General features: G+C 45.1%; 2 protein-coding genes across 6 annotated transcripts in view; one reads left to right on the forward strand and one right to left on the reverse strand.

The window, feature by feature from the left end:
* The window catches only part of ppp6r2b (protein phosphatase 6, regulatory subunit 2b), a 32,794-nt gene extending 25,808 nt beyond the window's left edge, over positions 1-6,986 (reverse strand). For 2 of the 5 annotated variants that reach the window (XM_036955838.1, XM_036955821.1), the window contains exons 1-10: positions 5,926-6,311; positions 5,330-5,463; positions 4,902-5,040; positions 4,711-4,809; positions 4,449-4,635; positions 3,373-3,510; positions 3,235-3,300; positions 3,039-3,151; positions 2,821-2,934; positions 2,566-2,686 (exon numbers count right to left, since the gene is read on the reverse strand). In XM_036955838.1, coding sequence (XP_036811733.1) covers positions 2,566-2,686; positions 2,821-2,934; positions 3,039-3,151; positions 3,235-3,300; positions 3,373-3,510; positions 4,449-4,635; positions 4,711-4,809; positions 4,902-5,029 — 966 coding nt within the window. In that variant the 5' untranslated portion in view covers positions 5,030-5,040; positions 5,330-5,463; positions 5,926-6,311. Of the gene's footprint in view, positions 1-2,565; positions 2,687-2,820; positions 2,935-3,038; positions 3,152-3,234; positions 3,301-3,372; positions 3,511-4,448; positions 4,636-4,710; positions 4,810-4,901; positions 5,041-5,329; positions 5,464-5,925; positions 6,314-6,916 lie in introns of those variants that run through there. The other 3 variants (XM_036955830.1, XR_005037930.1, XM_036955826.1) reach the window with 3 other exon arrangements.
* Positions 6,403-20,385, forward strand: LOC110496459 (dnaJ homolog subfamily A member 2). Its single transcript, XM_021572387.2, has 9 exons — positions 6,403-6,596; positions 7,442-7,501; positions 7,997-8,232; positions 8,323-8,403; positions 11,361-11,494; positions 11,591-11,787; positions 17,616-17,760; positions 18,622-18,749; positions 18,869-20,385. Exons 1-9 carry the CDS (start codon positions 6,519-6,521, stop codon positions 19,055-19,057), a joined length of 1,248 nt encoding a protein of 415 aa, XP_021428062.1. The 5' UTR covers positions 6,403-6,518; the 3' UTR covers positions 19,058-20,385.
* Positions 20,386-20,834: the final 449 nt, after the last annotated feature.

The following is a 20,834-nucleotide window of genomic DNA, read 5'->3' on the forward strand; positions in this document are numbered from 1 at the left end:
GATGTCTTGCTCCCAGGCAGACTAAATAACTTTTTTGCCCGCTTTGAGGACAATACAGTGCCACTGACACGGCCTGCAACGAAAACATGCGGTCTCTCCTTCACTGCAGCCGAGGTGAGTAAGACATTTAAACGTGTTAACCCTCGCAAGGCTGCAGGCCCAGACGGCATCCCCAGCCGCGCCCTCAGAGCATGCGCAGACCAGCTGGCCGGTGTGTTTACGGACATATTCAATCAATCCCTATACCAGTCTGCTGTTCCCACATGCTTCAAGAGGGCCACCATTGTTCCTGTTCCCAAGAAAGCTAAGGTAACTGAGCTAAACGACTACCGCCCCGTAGCACTCACATCCGTCATCATGAAGTGCTTTGAGAGACTAGTCAAGGACCATATCACCTCCACCCTACCTGACACCCTAGACCCACTCCAATTTGCTTACCGCCCAAATAGGTCCACAGACGATGCAATCTCAACCACACTGCCCTAACCCATCTGGACAAGAGGAATACCTATGTGAGAATGCTGTTCATCGACTACAGCTCGGCATTCAACACCATAGTACCCTCCAAGCTCGTCATCAAGCTCGAGACCCTGGGTCTCGACCCCGCCCTGTGCAACTGGGTACTGGACTTCCTGACGGGCCGCCCCCAGGTGGTGAGGGTAGGCAACAACATCTCCTCCCCGCTGATCCTCAACACTGGGGCCCCACAAGGGTGCGTTCTGAGCCCTCTCCTGTACTCCCTGTTCACCCACGACTGCGTGGCCACGCACGCCTCCAACTCAATCATCAAGTTTGCGGACGACACAACAGTGGTAGGCTTGATTACCAACAACGACGAGACGGCCTACAGGGAGGAGGTGAGGGCCCTCGGAGTGTGGTGTCAGGAAAATAACCTCACACTCAACGTCAACAAAACTAAGGAGATGATTGTGGACTTCAGGAAACAGCAGAGGGAACACCCCCCTATCCACATCGATGGAACAGTAGTGGAGAGGGTAGCAAGTTTTAAGTTCCTCGGCATACACATCACAGACAAACTGAATTGGTCCACTCACACAGACAGCATCGTGAAGAAGGCGCAGCAGCGCCTCTTCAACCTCAGGAGGCTGAAGAAATTCGGCTTGTCACCAAAAGCACTCACAAACTTCTACAGATGCACAATCGAGAGCATCCTGGCGGGCTGTATCACCGCCTGGTATGGCAACTGCACCGCCCTCAACCGTAAGGCTCTCCAGAGGGTAGTGAGGTCTGCACAACGCATCACCGGGGGCAAACTACCTGCCCTCCAGGACACCTACACCACCCGATGTCACAGGAAGGCCATAAAGATCATCAAGGACATCAACCACCCGAGCCACTGCCTGTTCACCCCGCTATCATCCAGAAGGCGAGGTCAGTACAGGTGCATCAAAGCTGGGACCGAGAGACTGAAAAACAGCTTCTATCTCAAGGCCATCAGACTGTTAAACAGCCACCACTAACACTGAGTGGCTGCTGCCAACACACTGACACTGACTCAACTCCAGCCACTTTAATAATGGGAATTGATGGGAAATGATGTAAATATATCACTAGCCACTTTAAGCAATGCTACCTTATATAAATGTTACTTACCCTACATTATTCATCTCATATGCATACGTATATACTGTACTCTATATCATCGACGGTATCCTTATGTAATACATGTATCACTAGCCACTTTATACTATACTATGCCACTTTGTTTACATACTCATCTCATTTGTACATACTGTACTCGATACCATCTACTGTATCTTGCCTATGCTGCTCTGTACCATCACTCATTCATATATCCTTATGTACATATTCTTTATCCCCTTACACTGTGTACAAGACAGTAGTTTTGGAATTGTTAGTTAGATTACTTGTTATTACTGCATTGTCGGAACTAGACGCACAATCATTTCGCTACACTCGCATTAACATCTGCTAACCATGTGTATGTGACAAATAAAATTTGATTTGATTTGTCTGGTGATAGAATGCCGGTTCATTCGTGAACTCTCATCCGAGTGGAGAAGTACAACTGAAGCACAAAATGCGTTCGATCCCGAGCAGAAATTGCAATAAGAAGCATTTTAGATCTGCGTCGAAAAAACGCAGCAAGATATTTCTGCGTTGTATCTTTTTTTCCTGCATGAAAAACACCCTATTTTACACTGCTGCTACTCTGTTTATCATCTACGCATTGTCACTTTAACTATACACCCACATATTACCTCAATTAGCCTGACTAACCGGTGCCCCCGCACATCGACTTTGTCCCGGTACCACCTGTATAAAGATTCGCTACTGTTATTTTCACTGTCCATTTCCTTTTTTTTCTCCACTGATCGCTCGTTCACCATTACTTGTGCTAATTTTGTTAGCATTCTGGTAATAGACACCCGATGGGCTATTTAAAACGTTTTTTTGGTGCCCCCTTGTGTACTAATACCGTAAATCCCAGGATGAGAAAAGGACAATATGAAAATCTGGATACCGCCCAACCCTGTGTGTGTGTGTGTGTGTGTGTGTGTGTGTGTGTGTGCGCGCATTTACCCTGGGAGGATCCAGCAGTAGTTGGTGGTAGTGTTTGAGGTGGGGTTGGACAGCCTGCAGGATGCTGCTGACGACACACCTTTCATATCCCAGAACACACACATCCAGCACACCTTCCACTCTGGAACACACACACACCAAACACACAGTTAGGATTTGTGAAAATCTGTGAGTCAAAGAGGGGCTAGCTTATGACCAAATTCCTATACATCCTATTCGGTAGGCTTTATAGGAATGTGAGAATGGAACACCAACCCCGGCCTCCTGATCTCCAGTAAGGTGAGAAGGACTTGAGTTCCGTAGACGATGCAGCTCTCTGTGCTCTCTCCCACAAACATGTTGTCCAGCAGCTGACTCACACACTCCTGCCTGCAGGAACACAGGACAGAGGGAATTACAGGTAGGTAGGTAGGTAGGTAGGTAGGTAGGTAGGTAGGTAGGTGTGTGAGTGCGAGAGAGAGAAAGAGACTTACGACTCCAGCACGGCAAGCAGAGGGTCGGCCTCAGAGTTCTCTTGGAGCTGATTGGTCTGGTCTCTGCTCAAACGGATGATGTCACACACAGTCTGAGACGCATTTGACTGTCTCTGAAACACATTTGGCTACATTACTCCTCTGACAGCACTCTAGTCATCAGTAGATTGTGTGTGTGTGTGTGTGTGTGTCTCACCTCCGTGTCTTTCCCAGGGTGAATGAGTTCTATGAGCCTCTGAGCCAGCCGCTCTTCATTCAACCACTGCAGAGGGAACACAAACACACCATTACATATTTAAGTCACACTGAGGGTGTGTGTGTGTGTGTGACATACATTGAGTGTGTCTTGTCGGAGAGGAGCAGGATCTACACAGCTGATGAGGCGTAGCAGGAGGTCCATCATGGCCGATGTGTTGATGTGTTTAAGAACCAGACCCAGGAAACCCTCCTTTCCCCGCAAGAAGGAGATCACCTACACAACCACAACACAACCACCTGTCACCCAGATCAACTGAAAATAATCTATATTGTTGAAATATAGGTTATAACCAATTTTATTAATCTACATTGGAGAGACGAAATCTCCTTGCTCTGCAGGAAACGGAACACAACAACCAGATTAGAACCATTAAAGGGATGCTTCAGGGTTTAGGCAATTAAGCCTTTTTCCCCCTACTTGCCGAGAGTCAGACAAACTCATGGATACCATTTTTATGTCTCCGCATGCAGTTTGAACAAAGTTGAATGTAGTATATTGTTAGCATAGTGCAATTGCTGGAAGTCTCCAGGAACAACTAGTTCCTCTCAAAAGCAGGGTAATAGACCTAACTACTCCAAAGCTGGGTGGTTGGTAATTTAGTCTTATAAGGCTATACAAGTCAATATTCTATAAATGTGTTTATTTGACTGATTATCATAAGTAATAAGATTATATCCAATTCCTCATCCTGCTCCGTTGTCACAGAGATCGCAATGCTGTATCTGTCCCATTATTGCGCCTGTGAGCGCATGGGTAGTGCCACAGACAGATACAAAATTGCAATCTCTATGTGACAAGGGGACAGAATGAGGAAGTGGATAGATCCTTGTTTCTTGTGATTATCAGAAAAATGTACGAATTTATTAAATATTGATTACTATGTATAGCTTTGTAAGAATATAAATGACCAACCACCCAGCTTTGGAGTAGTTAAGTCCATTTCCCTGCTTTTGAGAGGAGCTGGCTAGTAGTTTGTGGAGACTTCCAACAAAAGCACTAAGCTAACGATATACTACCTTCAAAATGCACACACAGACATAAAAATGGTATCCATGAGTTCACCTGACTCTGGGTAAGTAGGAAATAAGGCTTAATTGCCTAAACCCCGAAGTATCCCTTTAACTGTGTGTAAGATGTGTTTGTTACTGTACCTGTTCGGTCTTGCGTGTGATGAGGTTTCCAATGGTCTTGCTGAAGAAGGATGCGAGGAGGGGGTTGAGGGGAGGGGGCTGCTCCAGGAAGGAGTACAGGATGTCTAGAAGGGGCTTCTCTCCCCCCAGCTTATCATTTATCACCCCTACATCACTCGTCAGCAGCTCACATGCTATGTTAGGATGCCTGGAAGACACACGCACGCTCATTGAAGCATCCCAGTGACTGACTGGACGTACGTGCATGTGTGCATCGACTCACTTGAAGCGTTTGATCTCTTCCAGACCAGCAGGTGGCTCTGTGGTGATGAGGTGCAGCAGCTCTTGCATGCAGGTGTCCTGGGACAGGAAGACCAGCAGCCTGGGGCCCAGAGAGGAGCCAACAGACACTTGTTAGCATTGGAAATGCTAATGCTAATAAAAAGTGTGCAGGGGCTAATGTTAAAGGCTAACCTGCGGTTCTGGGCCTTGCACTCCTGCAGTAAGTCCTCCTCCTCCATGAGCTCAGTGAGCGTGACATCGCCCTTCTCAAGCAGGGCCTCCAGCTGGGACGACGTGTGCAGGTCAAACTTCCAGAACATGGCTGCTGCTGCTGGGAGGAGACACCGTGAATAGAAAACACCAACTTCACTGTGTATCATAGGTTTTGCAACTTTAATTTTTCTGTTTGGTCTTGTGTTTTATGAGGTTTCCTATTGTCTTGCTAACGAAGGATGCAAGGAGGGGGTATGATTTGGGGGGGGGGGGGGGGGGGGGGGGGTGACAGTCAGACACACACTCAGTTTACAGGGGAAGCACTTTAAACCTGAAGTGAACAGATAGTCTAGATTATATCTTTAAGTGAGCATAATGTGTCAGGTGTGAGTGTGTTTTCTTCTTACCTTAGTAAAATGTGTGTCCTAGGTCAGACCTCTTCAGTCATTTATTTCAAATATGCAGGTAGGAACGGTCATGAATCTGTATGGATGATTACACACACACTCCCTCACACACAAGCCATCACTACCTCTGCAACCTGAAAGTGATAGAGAGAGATAACAGTAATTAGTGTCTTCCAGCACACACAGCTGACTCTCCTCATCTTTAGGATGCAGTGCTGCGTAGCAAGGTGGCTAGCTATCCATGACTGTCAAATGTATGAGCATATATTAGCTAGCTAGTAGAATCCGGATGTTGTTGATAGCTTACGCGCTGCTAATTAACGTTAGACTGCGTATATAGCCAGGCTGATTATTGCAATCTTGCCATGTCACAGCTACGACTCTGGGAACTATCATCTCCACGATATCGTGGGGTTGAGAATTCTCAGCTAAACTACGACAAGCACCTACCTTGACTTTAGCTTCAGTGCGTCAGTGTTGTTAACCTGCTAGCTGAGCATTTTGTTTACGTTCCAAACCAGCCAACTGGTGATGCACGTCCAGGTTATTTAACAAAATATGTCAGTAATCTGTCGAGTGTTTTCTTGTCAACTCACCAGAAGCTGCCTGACCCTTCCAACTGTGTATAGGACAATCCCAGGTTCAGTAAATTAGTTGTCGCTTTTATCCTGGAGATTGGAGCAAGACAGAAAAGGATTCTCACATATTTTAAATCAAAATGGCGGACACTATTGCGGGAACGAGCAATCAAATCTACGCCGAGCATGTGTGGTTTATTGGTGTGCCAAAGATACTGCGCTTCTTGAATATTCTTGACAAGTCCCTCCAAAATGTGTAGCACCCTTAAAACATAGCACAGACTGCATGCCCCTAGTAAAAAATAACAGAAGAGATTATTAAAATGCTAACTAGGTGGCCCAGTCAGAAGGGTACTTCCAACATTGACCAGCCGGCGTTATTCAAAACTGCAACTAGCCTAGAGATAGGTTTATACAAATAAATATGAATATTTGTAGCTACATGCCTCCATAATCTCTGCTGCTCTCTGTAGCCTATCAGCTGACTGTCAGCACTGACCCATATTGACGCATTGCTTATGACGTTCCCACCCGGCTTGTTTATCTTCTCTCGTTTCCTTTCCTCGGCAGAAGGTATTTCTGTCTGTAGATGACTAACGTTAGCTAGCATTATGGCCAACGTTGTGGATACCAAGCTATACGACATCCTCGGAGTTTCACCCTCCGCCTCAGAAAACGACCTAAAGAAGGTAAGTGACTGGTGTTATGTAAATAAATAATACACAATCAGCGCCTACAGGAAATTATATGACCGCAAAACAGGGTTGATGTGGCCTTACCAACACTATTCAGATGCTAAGCTAACCCAGCTAGTTAAACTATCGCTAGTTAACGTTAGCTAGCTAATCATGCGAGCTAGCAAGTGCATATTCTGGGGCAAATATCTAATGAAAAGTAAGTATTTCTCTGATTTGAAAATCGCGATTTAAGACAGCTAGTTAACTAGTTAGTTAACTACCTGTTGAGAATTTGGTTATATGTATTTTATAAATGAGAAACTAGGCCTTACCGTCCTTACGCATAGAAACGTAGCACAGGCAGCGGCCGATCGTTGCTAGGCAGTGCAGACTGCTGCGCGAAGTTAGCTGCAGGAGCTAGCTAACGTTAGCGAAAGATGCTGCGCTAGTTGGCGTGAGTAAAGCAAAGCTGACAGACTAAAACCATATAGAGGTACTAGGTATGTTATTTGCTAGTTATAGCCAGCTAGTACATAATGAGCTCGGGATGTATCTCAATTGTCTGGTAATGTTGGCTAACTACATATATTATTGTTAGCTAATATGGTCTAAAGTTAGTTACTCTGTCGTCATGTTTTTGACAGATACTACAGATTGCTATTTTACTAGGGATTGTCATGAGGAGGATGATTATGTTAAGCATGCTAGCTAGCTAACGTTAGAATGTTTTCAGATTCACCAAGTGTTTCTCTTGCCGCAGCAGCAGGGTAAAGCTACGCAGTTAGAAAATGTTGGCCCTACAACAGCCCACTCCCAGACAGTGACTGATAATGTAGGTCTGTCTCTCTTGTGTTCAGGCATACCGCAAATTGGCCAAAGAGTTTCACCCTGATAAGAACCCAGATGCAGGGGACAAGGTAAGAGACGGGCAGTTACACAAATAACACAATCAAAACATGACACAGTACACACAAAACGATTCACAGCAGCACATAACACTGATCAAGCCACATCATGACCATCTGTGCATCTTGTGCAGTAACAGAGGCTGGTATCAATCGCTTTTGGTGTTACTCAAATGGCCTCCTCTCCATAGCAAGAGTGCACCAGCTAGTCTGTTGAGGCACCCTCTTTCCTGGTCTCCTTTGGTTCATCTGCAGCACTGCCCCAACCAGCATCTTCTTCTGCATCGCTATCATCTGACCTGTGTAACATCAGTGCAGATGAAGGAGAGGAAACCTAGACTATTGAGATAAGAGGATCTGTGAGACAACAATGTGATGATTGTTCGTGTGGATTTAAAGTTAACAGTATGAAAAATGTCACCTGATTATGTAGAATGTCTGTGGGAGGTAGTTATGATGGACAATGGCAGGTTCCTCCCTAATGATCCCCCCCCCCATCTCTCCCAGTTTAAAGAGATAAGTTTTGCGTATGAGGTGCTGACCAATCCAGAAAAGAAGGAGCTTTATGACCGCTATGGAGAGCAGGGGCTGCGGGAGGGAGGTGGTGGAGGGGCTGGCATGGATGACATCTTCTCCCACATCTTTGGAGGGGGGCTGTTTGGCTTCATGGGGGGGCAGGGACGTGGAGGGGGAGGACGCAATGGAGGGCGCAGGAGAGGCGAGGACATGGTGCATCCCCTCAAGTGAGTGACAGTTATTCTCCCTTCACATCTATGGTCCTCATCCAGACATATTATTTGAGTTATTCCTTACCCTGCCTACCTGTCTAACAGAGTTTCACTGGAAGACCTCTACAATGGTAAAACAACCAAACTACAACTCAGCAAGAATGTCCTGTGTGCTTCCTGCAATGGGTGAGTCTACACACACACACACACACACACTTTAAAATAATATAATTTGCATGGAGATCAATGTTGGTAGTTGCTGAGCTACTACACTTTTTGAAATACACTGAACAAAAATATAAATGCAACCATTTCAAATATTTTACTGATTTACAGTTCATAAAAGGAAATCAGTCAATTGAATTCATTAGGACCTATCTATGGAGTTTACATGTCTTGGAATACAGATAGAGTATTTTTTATTTTACCTTTATTTAACTAGGCAAGTCAGTTGAGAACAAATGTCTTATTTTCAATGACGTCCAGATTTTCAAACGACAGATTTGTACCTTGTCAGCTCGTCCTGGTAATCCTTCTAGCCCTGCGGCCTTATGAATGTTGACCTGTTTAAAGGTCTTACTCGCATCGGCTGCGGAGAGTGTGATCACATAGTCTCCCGGAACAGCTGGTGCTCTAATGCATGTTTCAGTGTTATTTGCCTCGAAGCGAGCATAGAAGTAGTTTAGCTCATCTGGTAGGCTCGTGTCACTTTGCAGCTCTCGGCTGTGCTTCCCTTTGTAGTCTAAGGGTTTGCAAGCCCTGCCACATCCTACGAGCGTCAGAACCGGTGTAGTACGATCCGACCTTAGTCCTGTATTGACGCTTTGCCTGTTTGTTGGTTCTTCGGGGGGCATAGCGGGATTTCTTCTAAGCTTCCGGGTTAGTGTCCCGCTCCTTGAAAGCGGCAACTCTACCCTTTAGCTCAGTGCCGATGCTGCCTGTAATCCATGGCTTCTGGTTGGTGGTATGTATGTACTGGTCACTGTGGGGACGACATCATTGATGCACTTATTGATGGAGCCAATGAGTGATGTGGTGTACACCTCAATACCATTGGAAGGATCCCGGAACATATTCCAGTCTGTGCTAGCAAAACAGTCATGTAGCTTAGCATCTGCTTCATCTGTACACAATTCATCACAATGTGTTTCTTTGTAGGATATAACTTAAATAATTCATTTTTGTTCCTTCTTAGGCTTGTCTGGCTCCTGACCTATTTAGTGTTTTATATGCTGTTTTAATATGACATGTAGCCTATTTGAAGTTCTGAGCACTTACATTCACCTTTTTAATGTTTATTAAAATACTTTTCATTCAAATCATATGGTTTGGTTTCAATACTTAAAAAATAAATGAAAGGTCCAGGTAGTCACAGAAATAGATGGGTGTTGGATAAATTGTGATTTTAATGAAGGGATTGGATTTGGAGCTGCAATATTTTTTATATTTTTTATTTTTTAGCTCGGAGCGTTTTTTGTCAGAGCAGTTGGAAAGGACGTGGGATTTCCATTTTCAATTCTGCTCACATACTCTGACAGATGTTGGTCACAGATACCAAGTGGGTTGGTAGGGGCGTGGATCAGAAAACCAGTCCGTATCTGGTGTGACCACCATTTGCCTCATTCAGCGCAACACATCTCTGTCGCATAGAGTTGATCAGGCTGTTGTTTGTGGCCTGTGGAACGTTGTCCCACTCCTCTTCAATGGTTGTGCGGATTTGATGGATATTGGCGGGAACTGGATACGCTGTCATACACGTCAATCTAGAGCATCCCAAACATGCTCAATGGGTGTGTCAGCAGGCCATGGAAGACCTGGGACATTTCCAGCTTCCAGGAATTGTGAGCAGATACTTGCGACATGGGGCCGTGCATTGTCATGCTGAAACATGAAGTGATGGTGGCGGGTGAATGGCATCACAATGGGCCTTAGGATTTTGTCACGATGTCTCTGTGCATTCAAAATGTAATCAATAAAAAAGGCAATTGTGTTCGTTGTCCGCAGCTTATGCTTGCCCATACCATAAACCCACCATCAACATGAGGCACTCTGTTCACGACGCTGACATCAGCAAACCGCTCGCCCACATGACATTGTACACGCTGTGTGCCATTTGCATGGTACCAGTTGAAACCGGGATTGATCTGTGAAGAGCACACTTCTCCAGTGGCCATCGAAGGTGAGCATTTACCCATAGATGTTGGTTACGACGCCGAACTGCAATCGGGTCAAGACCCTGGTGAGGACGGTGAGCTTCCTTGAGACGGTTTCTGACAATTTGTGCAGAAATTATTTGGTTGTTCAAACCCTGTTTCATCAGATGTCTGGTTGGCTGGTCTCAGACAATCCCGCAGGTGAAGAAGCCGGTTGTGGACGTCCTGGGCTGACGTGGTTAAATGTGGTCTGCGGTTGTGAGGCCAGTTGGACGTACTGTCAAATTATCTAAAATGACGTTGGTAGCTTATGGTAAATGAACATTAAATTATCTATCTGGCAACAGCTCTGGTGGATATTCCTGCAGTAGCATGCCAATTGCAAGCTCCATCAACTTGAGACATCTGTGGCATTGTGTTGTGTGACACAAATGCACATTTTTAGTGGTCTTTTATTGTACCCAGCACAAGGTGCATCTGTGTAATGATCAGGCTGTTTAATCAGCTTCTTGATATGCCACACCTGTCAGGATGGATTATCTTGGAAAAGGAGAAATGCTCACTAACAAGGATGTAAACACGTTTCTTCAAAAAATTTGAGAGAAGTAAGCTTTTTATGCATCTGGAAAGGTTTTGAAACATGGGACCAACACGTTGCGTTTTTATTTTTGTTCTGTATAAATATCTTTAGTGGACAGAGAGATGGATGCAGGACTAAACATTCATGATATAAAAATGTATAGTTTTTACCATATTTTGAAGCTGTATACCGTTTGTTTACTTTGTTTGTAAAACAAGGTTATATTTTGGGTTGTGATGGGATATGACAATTGAACAAAGTTAATTTATACGTTATATTATTTTAGAATCAATGGGTACAAGTCCAAAAATGAATGTAGGTGTGATTGCCCCTTTAACATGATATATATATATATATATATATATTGTTTAATGTGATACTTGACTCTCCTCTCTCTGGTCTGTCTCCAGTGCCGGGGGTAAGGCGGGGGCGGTGCAGAAGTGCGTGGCCTGCAGAGGGAGAGGCATGAGGATCATGATCAGGCAGCTGGCTCCTGGCATGGTCCAACAGATGCAGTCAGTCTGCACAGACTGCAACGGAGAGGGTAGGACCACACACACACACACGTGGTCTGCAATAATGAATACACAATAAAAATATTTTTTTTGTTAGGAAACTAATCTGTTTGTGTTTTGTATAGGGGAGGTGATCAGTGAGAAGGACCGCTGTAAGAAGTGTGAGGGTCGTAAGGTGAACAAGGAGACCAAGCTGTTGGAGGTCCATGTTGATAAAGGCATGAGGCATGGCCAGAAAATAAGCTTCACTGGAGAGGCTGACCAAGCCCCAGGCACTGAGCCTGGAGACATCCTACTGGTCCTACAGGAGAAGGAGCATGAGGTAAAACGCACACACACTGTAGCAGAGAGTACTCAAAGATTTAAATAAACTGCTCAGGAAACTATTCAGTGTTCAGAAATTCTCAATCTAATTTTGTTGGTTGCAAACACATTTAGCAGATATTGCAGTTTCAGCTAAATGCTTATGTTTCTAGTTCCAACAGTGCAGTAACAATACGAAACAATACACACATCCCCCCCAAAAAATATATATACATCTCAGCAAAAAAAGAAACATCCTCTCACTGTCAACTGCATTTAACTGAACAAGTTCCACAGATGTATGACTAACAGAAATGTAATAATGTGTCCCTGAACAAAGGGAGGGTCAAAGTAACAGTCAGTATCTGGTGTGGCCACCAGCTGCATTAAGTACTGCAGTGTATCTCCTCATGGACTGCACCAGATTTGCCAGTTCTTGCTGTGAGATGTTACCCCACTCTTCCACCAAGGCACCTGCAAGTTTCTGGACATTTCTGTGGTAAATGGCCCTAGCCCTCACCCTCTGATCCAACAGGTCCCAGATGTGCTCAATGTGATTGAGATCAGGGCTCTTCGCTGGCTATGGCAGAACACTGACATTCCTGTCTTGCAGGAAATCACGCACAGAACGAGCAGTATGGCTGGTGGCATTGTCATGCTGGAGGGTCATGTCAGCATGAGCCTGCAGGAAGGGTACCACATGAGGGAGGAGGATGTCTTCCCTGTAATGCACAGTGTTGATTGCCTGCAATGACAACAAGCTCAGTCTGATGATGCTGCTACACACCGCCCCAGACCATGACGGACCCTCCACCTCGATCCCGCTCCAGAGTACAGGCCTCATTCCTTTGACGATAAACGCGAATCGGACCATCACCCCTGGTGAGACAAAACCGCGACTCGTCAGTGAAGAGCACTTTTTGCCAGTCCTGTCTAGTGACGGTGGGTTTGTGCCTATAGGCAATGTTGATGTCTGGTGAGGACCTGCCTTACAACTGGCCTAAAAGCCCTCAGTCCAGCCTCTCAGCCTATTGCGGACAGTCGGAGCATGGATGTAGGGATTGGGCGTTCCTTGTGTAACTCGGGCAGTTGTTGTTGCCATCCTGTACCTGTCCCGCAGGTGTGATGTTCAGATGTACCGATCCTGTGCAGGTGTTGTTACACGTTGTCTGCCACTGCGAGGACGGTCAGCTGTCCGTCCTGTAGCGCTGTCTTAGGCGTCTCACAGTACGAACATTGCAATTTATTGGCCTGGCTACATCTGCAGTCCTCATGCCTCCTTGCAGCATGTCTAAGGCACGTTCACGCAGATGAGTAGGGACCCTGTGCATCTTTCTTTTGGTGTTTTTCAGAGTCTGTAGAAAGGCCTCTTTTAGTGTCCTAAGTTTTCAGAACTGTGACCATAATTGCCTACCGTCTGTAAGCTGTTAGCGTCTTAACGACCATTCCACAGGTGCATGTTCATTAATTGTTTATGGTTCATTGAACAAGTATGGGAAACAGTATTTAAACCCTTTTACAATGAAAATCTGTGAAGTTATTTGGAATTTTACGAATTATCTTTGAAAGACAGGGTCCTGAAAAGGGGAAGTTTCTTTTTTTTCTGTGTGTGTGTGTGATACCTTCATGCATGCATATACAAATAATTCAAAAATCATGGGTGTTAATATGGAATTGGATCCCCCTTTGCTGCTATAACAGCCTCAACTCTTCTGGGAAGGCTTTCCACGAAACGTTGGAAAGTTGCTGCGGAGACTTGGTTCCATTCAGCCACAAGGGCATTAGTGAGGTCGGGCACTGATGTTGGGTGATTAGTCCTGGCGTTCTAATTCATCCCAAAGGAGTTTGATAGGGTTGTGGTCAGGGCTCTGCAGGCCAGTCAAGTTCTTCCACACCGATCTCGGCAAACCATTTCTGTATGGTTTGTATGTGTGATTTCCCTTCACTAGAACTACAGGGCCTAGCCTGAAGAATATAAAACAGGCCCAGACCATTATTCCTCCTACAACAAACTTTACAGTTGGCACTATGCATTCGGGAAGGTAGCGTTCTCCTGGTATCCGTCAGGAGTTTTGCCAGATGGTGAAGCGTGATTCATCACTCCAGAGAACACGTTTCCACTACTCCAGAGTCCAATGGTGGAAAACTTTACACCATTCCAGCCGGAGCTTGTCATTGCGCATGGTGATCTGACTTGTTGGAAAGGTGGCATCCTATGACGGTGCCACGTTGAAAGTCACTGAGCTGATTTTAGACCCCTATCAGCAACGCGTGTGGCTGAAATAGCCAAATATGACGCGGTGTCCACATACTTTTGGCCGTGTGTGTAATAATTTAAAAACTATATACACTGCTCAAAAAAATAAAGGGAACACTTAAACAACACAATGTAACTCCAAGTCAATCACACTTCTGTGAAATCAAACTGTCCACTTAGGAAGTAACACTGATTGACAATAAATTTCACATGCTGTTGTGCAAATGGAATAGACAACAGGTGGAAATTATAGGCAATTAGCAAGACACCCCCAATAAAGGAGTGGTTCTGTAGGTGGTAACCACAGACCACTTCTCAGTTCCCATGCTTCCTGGCTGATGTTTTGGTCACTTTTGAATGCTGGTGGTGCTTTCACTCTAGTGGTAGCATGAGACGGAGTCTACAACCCACACAAGTGGCTCAGGTAGTGCAGCTCATCCAGGATGGCACATCAATGCGAGCTGTGGCAAGAAGGTTTGCTGTTTCTGTCAGCGTAGTGTCCAGAGCATGGAGGCGCTACCAGGAGACAGGCCAGTACATCAGGAGACGTGGAGGAGGCCGTAGGAGGGCAACAACCCAGCAGCAGGACCGCTACCTTCGCCTTTGTGCAAGGAGGAGCAGGAGGAGCACTGCCAGAGCCCTGCAAAATGACCTCCAGCAGGCCACAACTGTGCATGTGTCTGCTCAAACGGTCAGAAACAGACTCCATGAGGGTGGTATGAGGGCCCAACGTCCACAGGTGGGGGTTGTGCTTACAGCCCAACACCGTGCAGGACCTTTGGCATTTGCCAGAGAACACCAAGATTGGAAAATTCGCTACTGGCGCCTTGTGCTCTTCACAGATGAAAGCAGGTTCACGCTGAGCACGTGACAGACGTGACAGAGTCTGGAGACGCCGTGGAGAACGTTCTGCTGCCTGCAACATCCTCCAGCATGACCGGTTTGGTGGTGGGTCAGTCATGGTGTGGGGTGGCATTTCTTTGGGGGGCCGCACAGCCCTCCATGTGCTCGCCAGAGGTATCGAGATGAGATCCTCAGACCCCTTGTGAGACCATATGCTGGTGCGGTTGGCCCTGGGTTCCTCCTAATGCAAGACAATGCTAGACCTCATGTGGCTGGAGTGTGTCAGCAGTTCTTGCAAGAGGAAGGCATTGATGCTATGGACTGGCCCGCCCGTTCCCCAGACCTGAATCCAATTGAGCACATTTGGGATATCATGTCTCGCTCCATCCACAGACTGTCCAGGAGTTGGCGGATGCTTTAGTCCAGGTCTGGGAGGAGATCCCTCAGGAGACCATCCGCCACCTCATCAGGAGCATGCCCAGGCGTTGTAGGGAGGTCATACAGGCACGTGGAGGCCACACACACTACTGAGCCTCATTTTGACTTGTTTGAAGGACATTACATCAAAGTTGGATCAGCCTGTAGTGTGGTTTTCCACTTTAATTTTGAGTGTGACTCCAAATCCAGACCTCCATGGGTTGATAAATTTGATTTCCATTGATAATTTTTGTGTGATTTTGTTGTCAGCACATTCAACTATGTAAAGAAAAAAGTATTTAATAAGAATATTTATAGGATGTGTTATTTTAGTGTTCCCTTTATTTTTTTGAGCAGTGTATATATATATATATATATATATATATATATATATATATATATATATATATATATATATATATATATTACAGTATCAGTCAAGTTTGGACACACCTACTCATTCAAGGGTGTTCTTTATTTTGTACTATTTTCTACATTGTTGATTTAATAGTGAAGACAAACTCTGAAATAACACATTAAGTCATGTAGTAACCCAAAAACTGTTAAACAAATCAAAATATATTTGCGATTGTTCAAAGTAGCCGCCCTTTGCCTTGACAGCTTTGTACACTCTTGGCATTATCTCAACCACATATGCTGAGCACTTGTTGGCTGCTTTTCCTTCACTTTGCGGTCCAACTCATCCCAAACCATCTGTTGGGTTGAGGTCGAATACATAGCCTGGAGGTGTGTTGGGTCATTGTCCTGTTGAAAAACAAATGATAGTCCCATTTAGGCAAAAACTAGATGGAATGGCATATCGCTACAGAATGCTGTTGTAGCCATGCTGGTTGTGTGCCTTGAATTCTAAATAAATCCCTGATGGTGTCACCAGCAAAGCACCATCACACCACCTCTTCCATGCTTCACGTGCTTCACGGTGGGAACCTCACATGCAGAGATCATCCGTTCACCTACTCTGTATCTCACAAAGACATGGCCGTTGGCTCCAAAAATCTCTAATCAGACCAAAGGACAGATTTCCACCATTCTAATGTTCATTGCTTGTGTTTCTTGACTCAAGCAAGTCTCACACAGTCTCCTCTGAACAGTTGATGTCTGTTACTTGAACTCTGAAACATTTATTTGGGCTGCAATTTCTGAGGCTGGTAATTCTAATGAACTTATCCTCTGCAGCAGAGGTAACTGCTGCGATCCTCATGAGGGAGCCAGTTTCATCATAGCGCTTGATGGCTTTTGCGACTGCACTTGAATAAACTTTCAAAGTTCTTAATTTTCCATATTGACTGACCTTCATGTCTTAAAGTAATGATGGACTGTTGTTTCTCTTTGCTTATTTGAGCTGTTCTTGCCATAATATGGACTTAGCCCTATTTGGTAAAAGGCCATCTTCTGTATACCAACCCTACCTTGTCACAACACAACTGTCTCAAACGCATTAAGAAGGAAAGAAATTCCACATTAACTTTTAACAAGGCACACCTGTTAATTGAAATGCATTCCAGGTTGATACTCTTGATGCTGGTTGAGAGAATGCCAAGAGTGTGCTAAGCTGTCATCAAGGCAAAGGATGGCTACTTTGAAGAATCAGAAATATAAAATATATTTTGATTTGTTTAACAATTTGTGGGTTACCACAATGTTCCATATGTGTAATTGCATAGTTTGTGTTCACTATGATTCTACAATGTAGAAAATAGTAAAAATAAAGAAAATCCTTGGAATGAGTAGGTGTGCCCAAACTTTGTGTGTGTTTTGTACAAAAATATAAATGCAACATGTAAAAGGTTGGTTTCATGAGCTGAAATAAAAGATCCCAGAAATTGTCCATATTCACACAATATTTTTCCTCTCAAATGTGGTGCCCAAATGCATTTACGTCCCTGTTAGTGAGCATTTCTCCTTTGCCAGGATAGTCTATCGACCTGACAGGTGTGGCATATCAAGAAGCTGATTAAACATCATGGTCGTAACACCTGTGCACCTTGTGCTGGGAACAATAGAAGGCACTCTAAAAATGTGCCGTGTTATCACCCAACACAATGCCACAGATGTCTCAAGTTGAGGGAGTGTGCAACTGGCGTGCTTACTGCCAGAGAATCAATGACTATGTACATCGGACAGCAGTCTAAGTTGGAGGGCAGAGTCTGGGTGGTAGCCGGCCAGTGACAAAATGTTTTAGCTTCCTCTCTGAAGGTGGCCCTCAATTCCCATCTCCTGAGTTTGAGACAATCCTTAAACGCTCTTGCCGACCAGAGAGGTTGAGTCAAAGTACTGATAAAATATTAATTATTGAGTGTGTTCTGCAGGAGTTCCGTCGTGATGGCCATGACCTCCACATGACCCAGCGTATCGGCCTGGTGGAAGCTCTGTGTGGCTTTCAGTTGGCGGTCACACACCTCGATGGACGCCAGCTCGCTGTCAAATATCCCCCTGGCAAGGTCATAGACCCAGGTAAACACTCACCACTCCACAACACACACACACCGCTTCAAGTTTGGCCTAGTTTTTTGGCTTGGTCATTAAGAAATGCAGCAGCCATGACTGAAGCCAAACGAGAGATGTTTTGGGGGTGTGGTTTAATGTGGTTGTCTCTGTACAAACGCTTGCCACATCCGAACATACAGTCACTCGTTTGTACAGCACACAGTATTCACTCACGCTTATAACTTGAAACAGTCTAACCAGGTCTTGTGTCTTGAAGTCGCTTAGGCTTGCTAGTGCTAGCCAACTTCTTTCGCCAATTAGCTTCAGCTGGCTGGTGTGCGACCGTGGCAAAGTTGGTTTGACATCGGATAGCCTAACTCTGGGGCTAGTTAGTGACCGTCAATAAATAGCAAAATGGGACAATATTGTCATGGTGCACACCTTTTTAAATGCTTTCGATATTTCTACAATTTATAGATGGTTTGAGGTGTTTAAATAATTGAAATTGGGAGCTATTGACATTTTAAAATATTGTCCCATGTACACTGTAACTTACTTATGGTCCCTAACTTGCCCCATAGGGATGTCAAATAGAAATTGACCTTGGTCATTACGATCGGGTTGCATGTGCTTGTGCTGCCAGCTGTGGGCAGGATTGAAATAAGCCCAACCAAAGGAACACTTACGGTACCCTTCATTCCGTGACGTACCATTTTTTTGGGTGAATTACTTTATGATCATACTACTTTGTAGTACATTTTGACATGATAATTCTGACTCCTATCGATGCCAAATAGGACGTTTTCAAAACGAGAAGTTGCTTTTTAGGGGCAGTCGCTCTTTAACTTGATCTATTTTGCTTTCCCTGTATCATTACGTGTGTGTCAGGTTGTATCCGGGTGGTGAAGGGTGAGGGTATGCCTCAGTACAGGAACCCATTTGAGAAAGGCGATCTGTTCATCAAGTTTGATGTCCTCTTCCCTGACAACAACTGGATCAGCCCTGAGAAACTCACCGTGAGTACCCCTGAGAACCAAATAGCCCGCCTAAGGTGTCTGGTGCATCACACATTGTCTTAACCTTTTACTTTGTGTACGTAATTCACAGAATGTGTGTTTTACATGTGTGTGTTTAGGAGTTGGAGGACCTGCTGCCTGCGCGTGCAGATGGACCAGTCATCTCGTCGGAGGCAGAGGAGGTTGACCTCCAGGACTGTGAGGTCAGAGGTCAGGGGTCAGCGGGGGCCAGAAGGGAGGCCTACAATGATAGCTCTGATGAGGAGGGGGGGCCGCACGGCCCAGGGGTACAGTGTGCCCACCAGTAGACTGAATACACACCCCGACTACCCTCTCTCTCCAGTCTGTGTGCCCATCTGTTGTGAGGGAAGGGCACCTCCTACTGCACCCTGCCCCAGGTCCCATCAGGACCCTCCATCCTCTTCATTCCACAATCAGAGTGTGTGGGTGTGGTCAGCAGGCTATGCTGGATGTGTGGTGGCCATTTGACATCCTAGGATTTTAGGCTCTACAGCTGTCTTTGGAAACGTCATTTGCGAACCTTGTGTATAAAATGAAAATATTGTCTTTAAAAATACATTCATTTATCTTCTTCAGTGTCGTAGTCTAGTCTGTCACATCAGCGCATGCTGAAAATACATTTAACACAGGCCTACCATAGCCCCTGGCCTACACGGCAGCCTGCTGAGCCACACAGGAAGTGATTGCATCACATTCTGTAAGCTCAAACTCCTCTCATCACTGAGTTACCTGAGGACTTCCTGGCTCAGATTTATCTCCACCAATCACATAGCTTGAATCTTTAGGCTTATTTACCTTTCAGTCAGAAAAAAATATTTCTTCTGCGTGAGGATTGTGTGCTTTTGCGCATCTGTGTGTGTGACCACAGAGCTTTTGTCTGAGTAGCATACTCTATTCCTCTTTCTAAACTCAGGCAAGGCTCTCTGAGGGTGTGTGTGTGAGATGCTGGCTTCTCTACTCATAGCAGTATGTATTCTGTGTGTAGTGGCAGTGTGAGTGATGACCTCATGTTTATGCTCAATTTAAGATAAAAACATCTGAATTTGTTGAACTTGACCCACCTTGACCATGTCACCTTTTAACCCTCGACCCCAAACCTCTGTATTATACACAACTCTCCATGCCAGTAGAACTGTCACATGCCATCTCCAACGTCCATTCCCTTAGCTCTGTAAATACCAGCCACAATCCCATCCCCTGTGCACAGTTGCATCTCAGTACTCTTCAGCTGCCTCCTCCCTTCCAATCCAAATTCCTGTCCTTCATCTGCACTAATGGGACAAAACAGCAGGGTCATGTTTAGTTGGCACAAATTAGATTTTTTTTTGATCACAACCTAAAAAAACACTAATTTCCAGTTTCAAAATATTTAGCTAGTCTGCCCTATTTCCTTTTCCTGTCCAGTTCTGTGAGATCAGTGCAGATGGAGAGGATAGGAGGCTGCTTTAGACTGTAGAGATGTAGTCATGTGACTGTCACTGTAAATATGAAATGGGCCACTGAAGGGACACACTTCAGACCAACAGACAGGCTTTATTTAGTAAGTGATATTATTGTTGATGCTCATGTTTGTCAGGATGACAATTGAACTGTATAATAAACTCTGTCACCATCAGCTCTCTGCCTCTGTTCTTCCACTTACCAGCATGCTACAGTATTTAAGCTGATGACAGAGTTTAATAAAAAAAAAGTATAGCTCTTTGAAGTCCACTGTATTTTAATTAAAGGAAAGCTGAATCTTATGCATACACTAAAATCATTACTGAACTGCAGCCAGGCAAGTGAATGGGGTGGATAGTAGTATAGCAATTGACAGATTGAGGGGGAACAGCCAGAGCAAGACTTACCGATCAGAATTCTAGTGACCGAGATGTGTAGTAATGGCATCGCTATATGGGTAGTGATAGTATATTAGTTAGTGTTGGTGGCTAGCCTGAGTGAGTCAGCAGTGTCAACTGTCTGCGCTGTGGAGTTCCACTGGACCCAGCAGCTCCTTATAGCCTGCTGTATTCCTGGGAGGAGGGAGAATAAAGAATGAGCAAGAGGTGGAAATTGACACCAGTC

The sequence above is a fragment of the Oncorhynchus mykiss genome, chromosome 2 (assembly GCF_013265735.2).
Source record: "Oncorhynchus mykiss isolate Arlee chromosome 2, USDA_OmykA_1.1, whole genome shotgun sequence".
Lineage (NCBI taxonomy): Eukaryota > Metazoa > Chordata > Actinopteri > Salmoniformes > Salmonidae > Oncorhynchus > Oncorhynchus mykiss.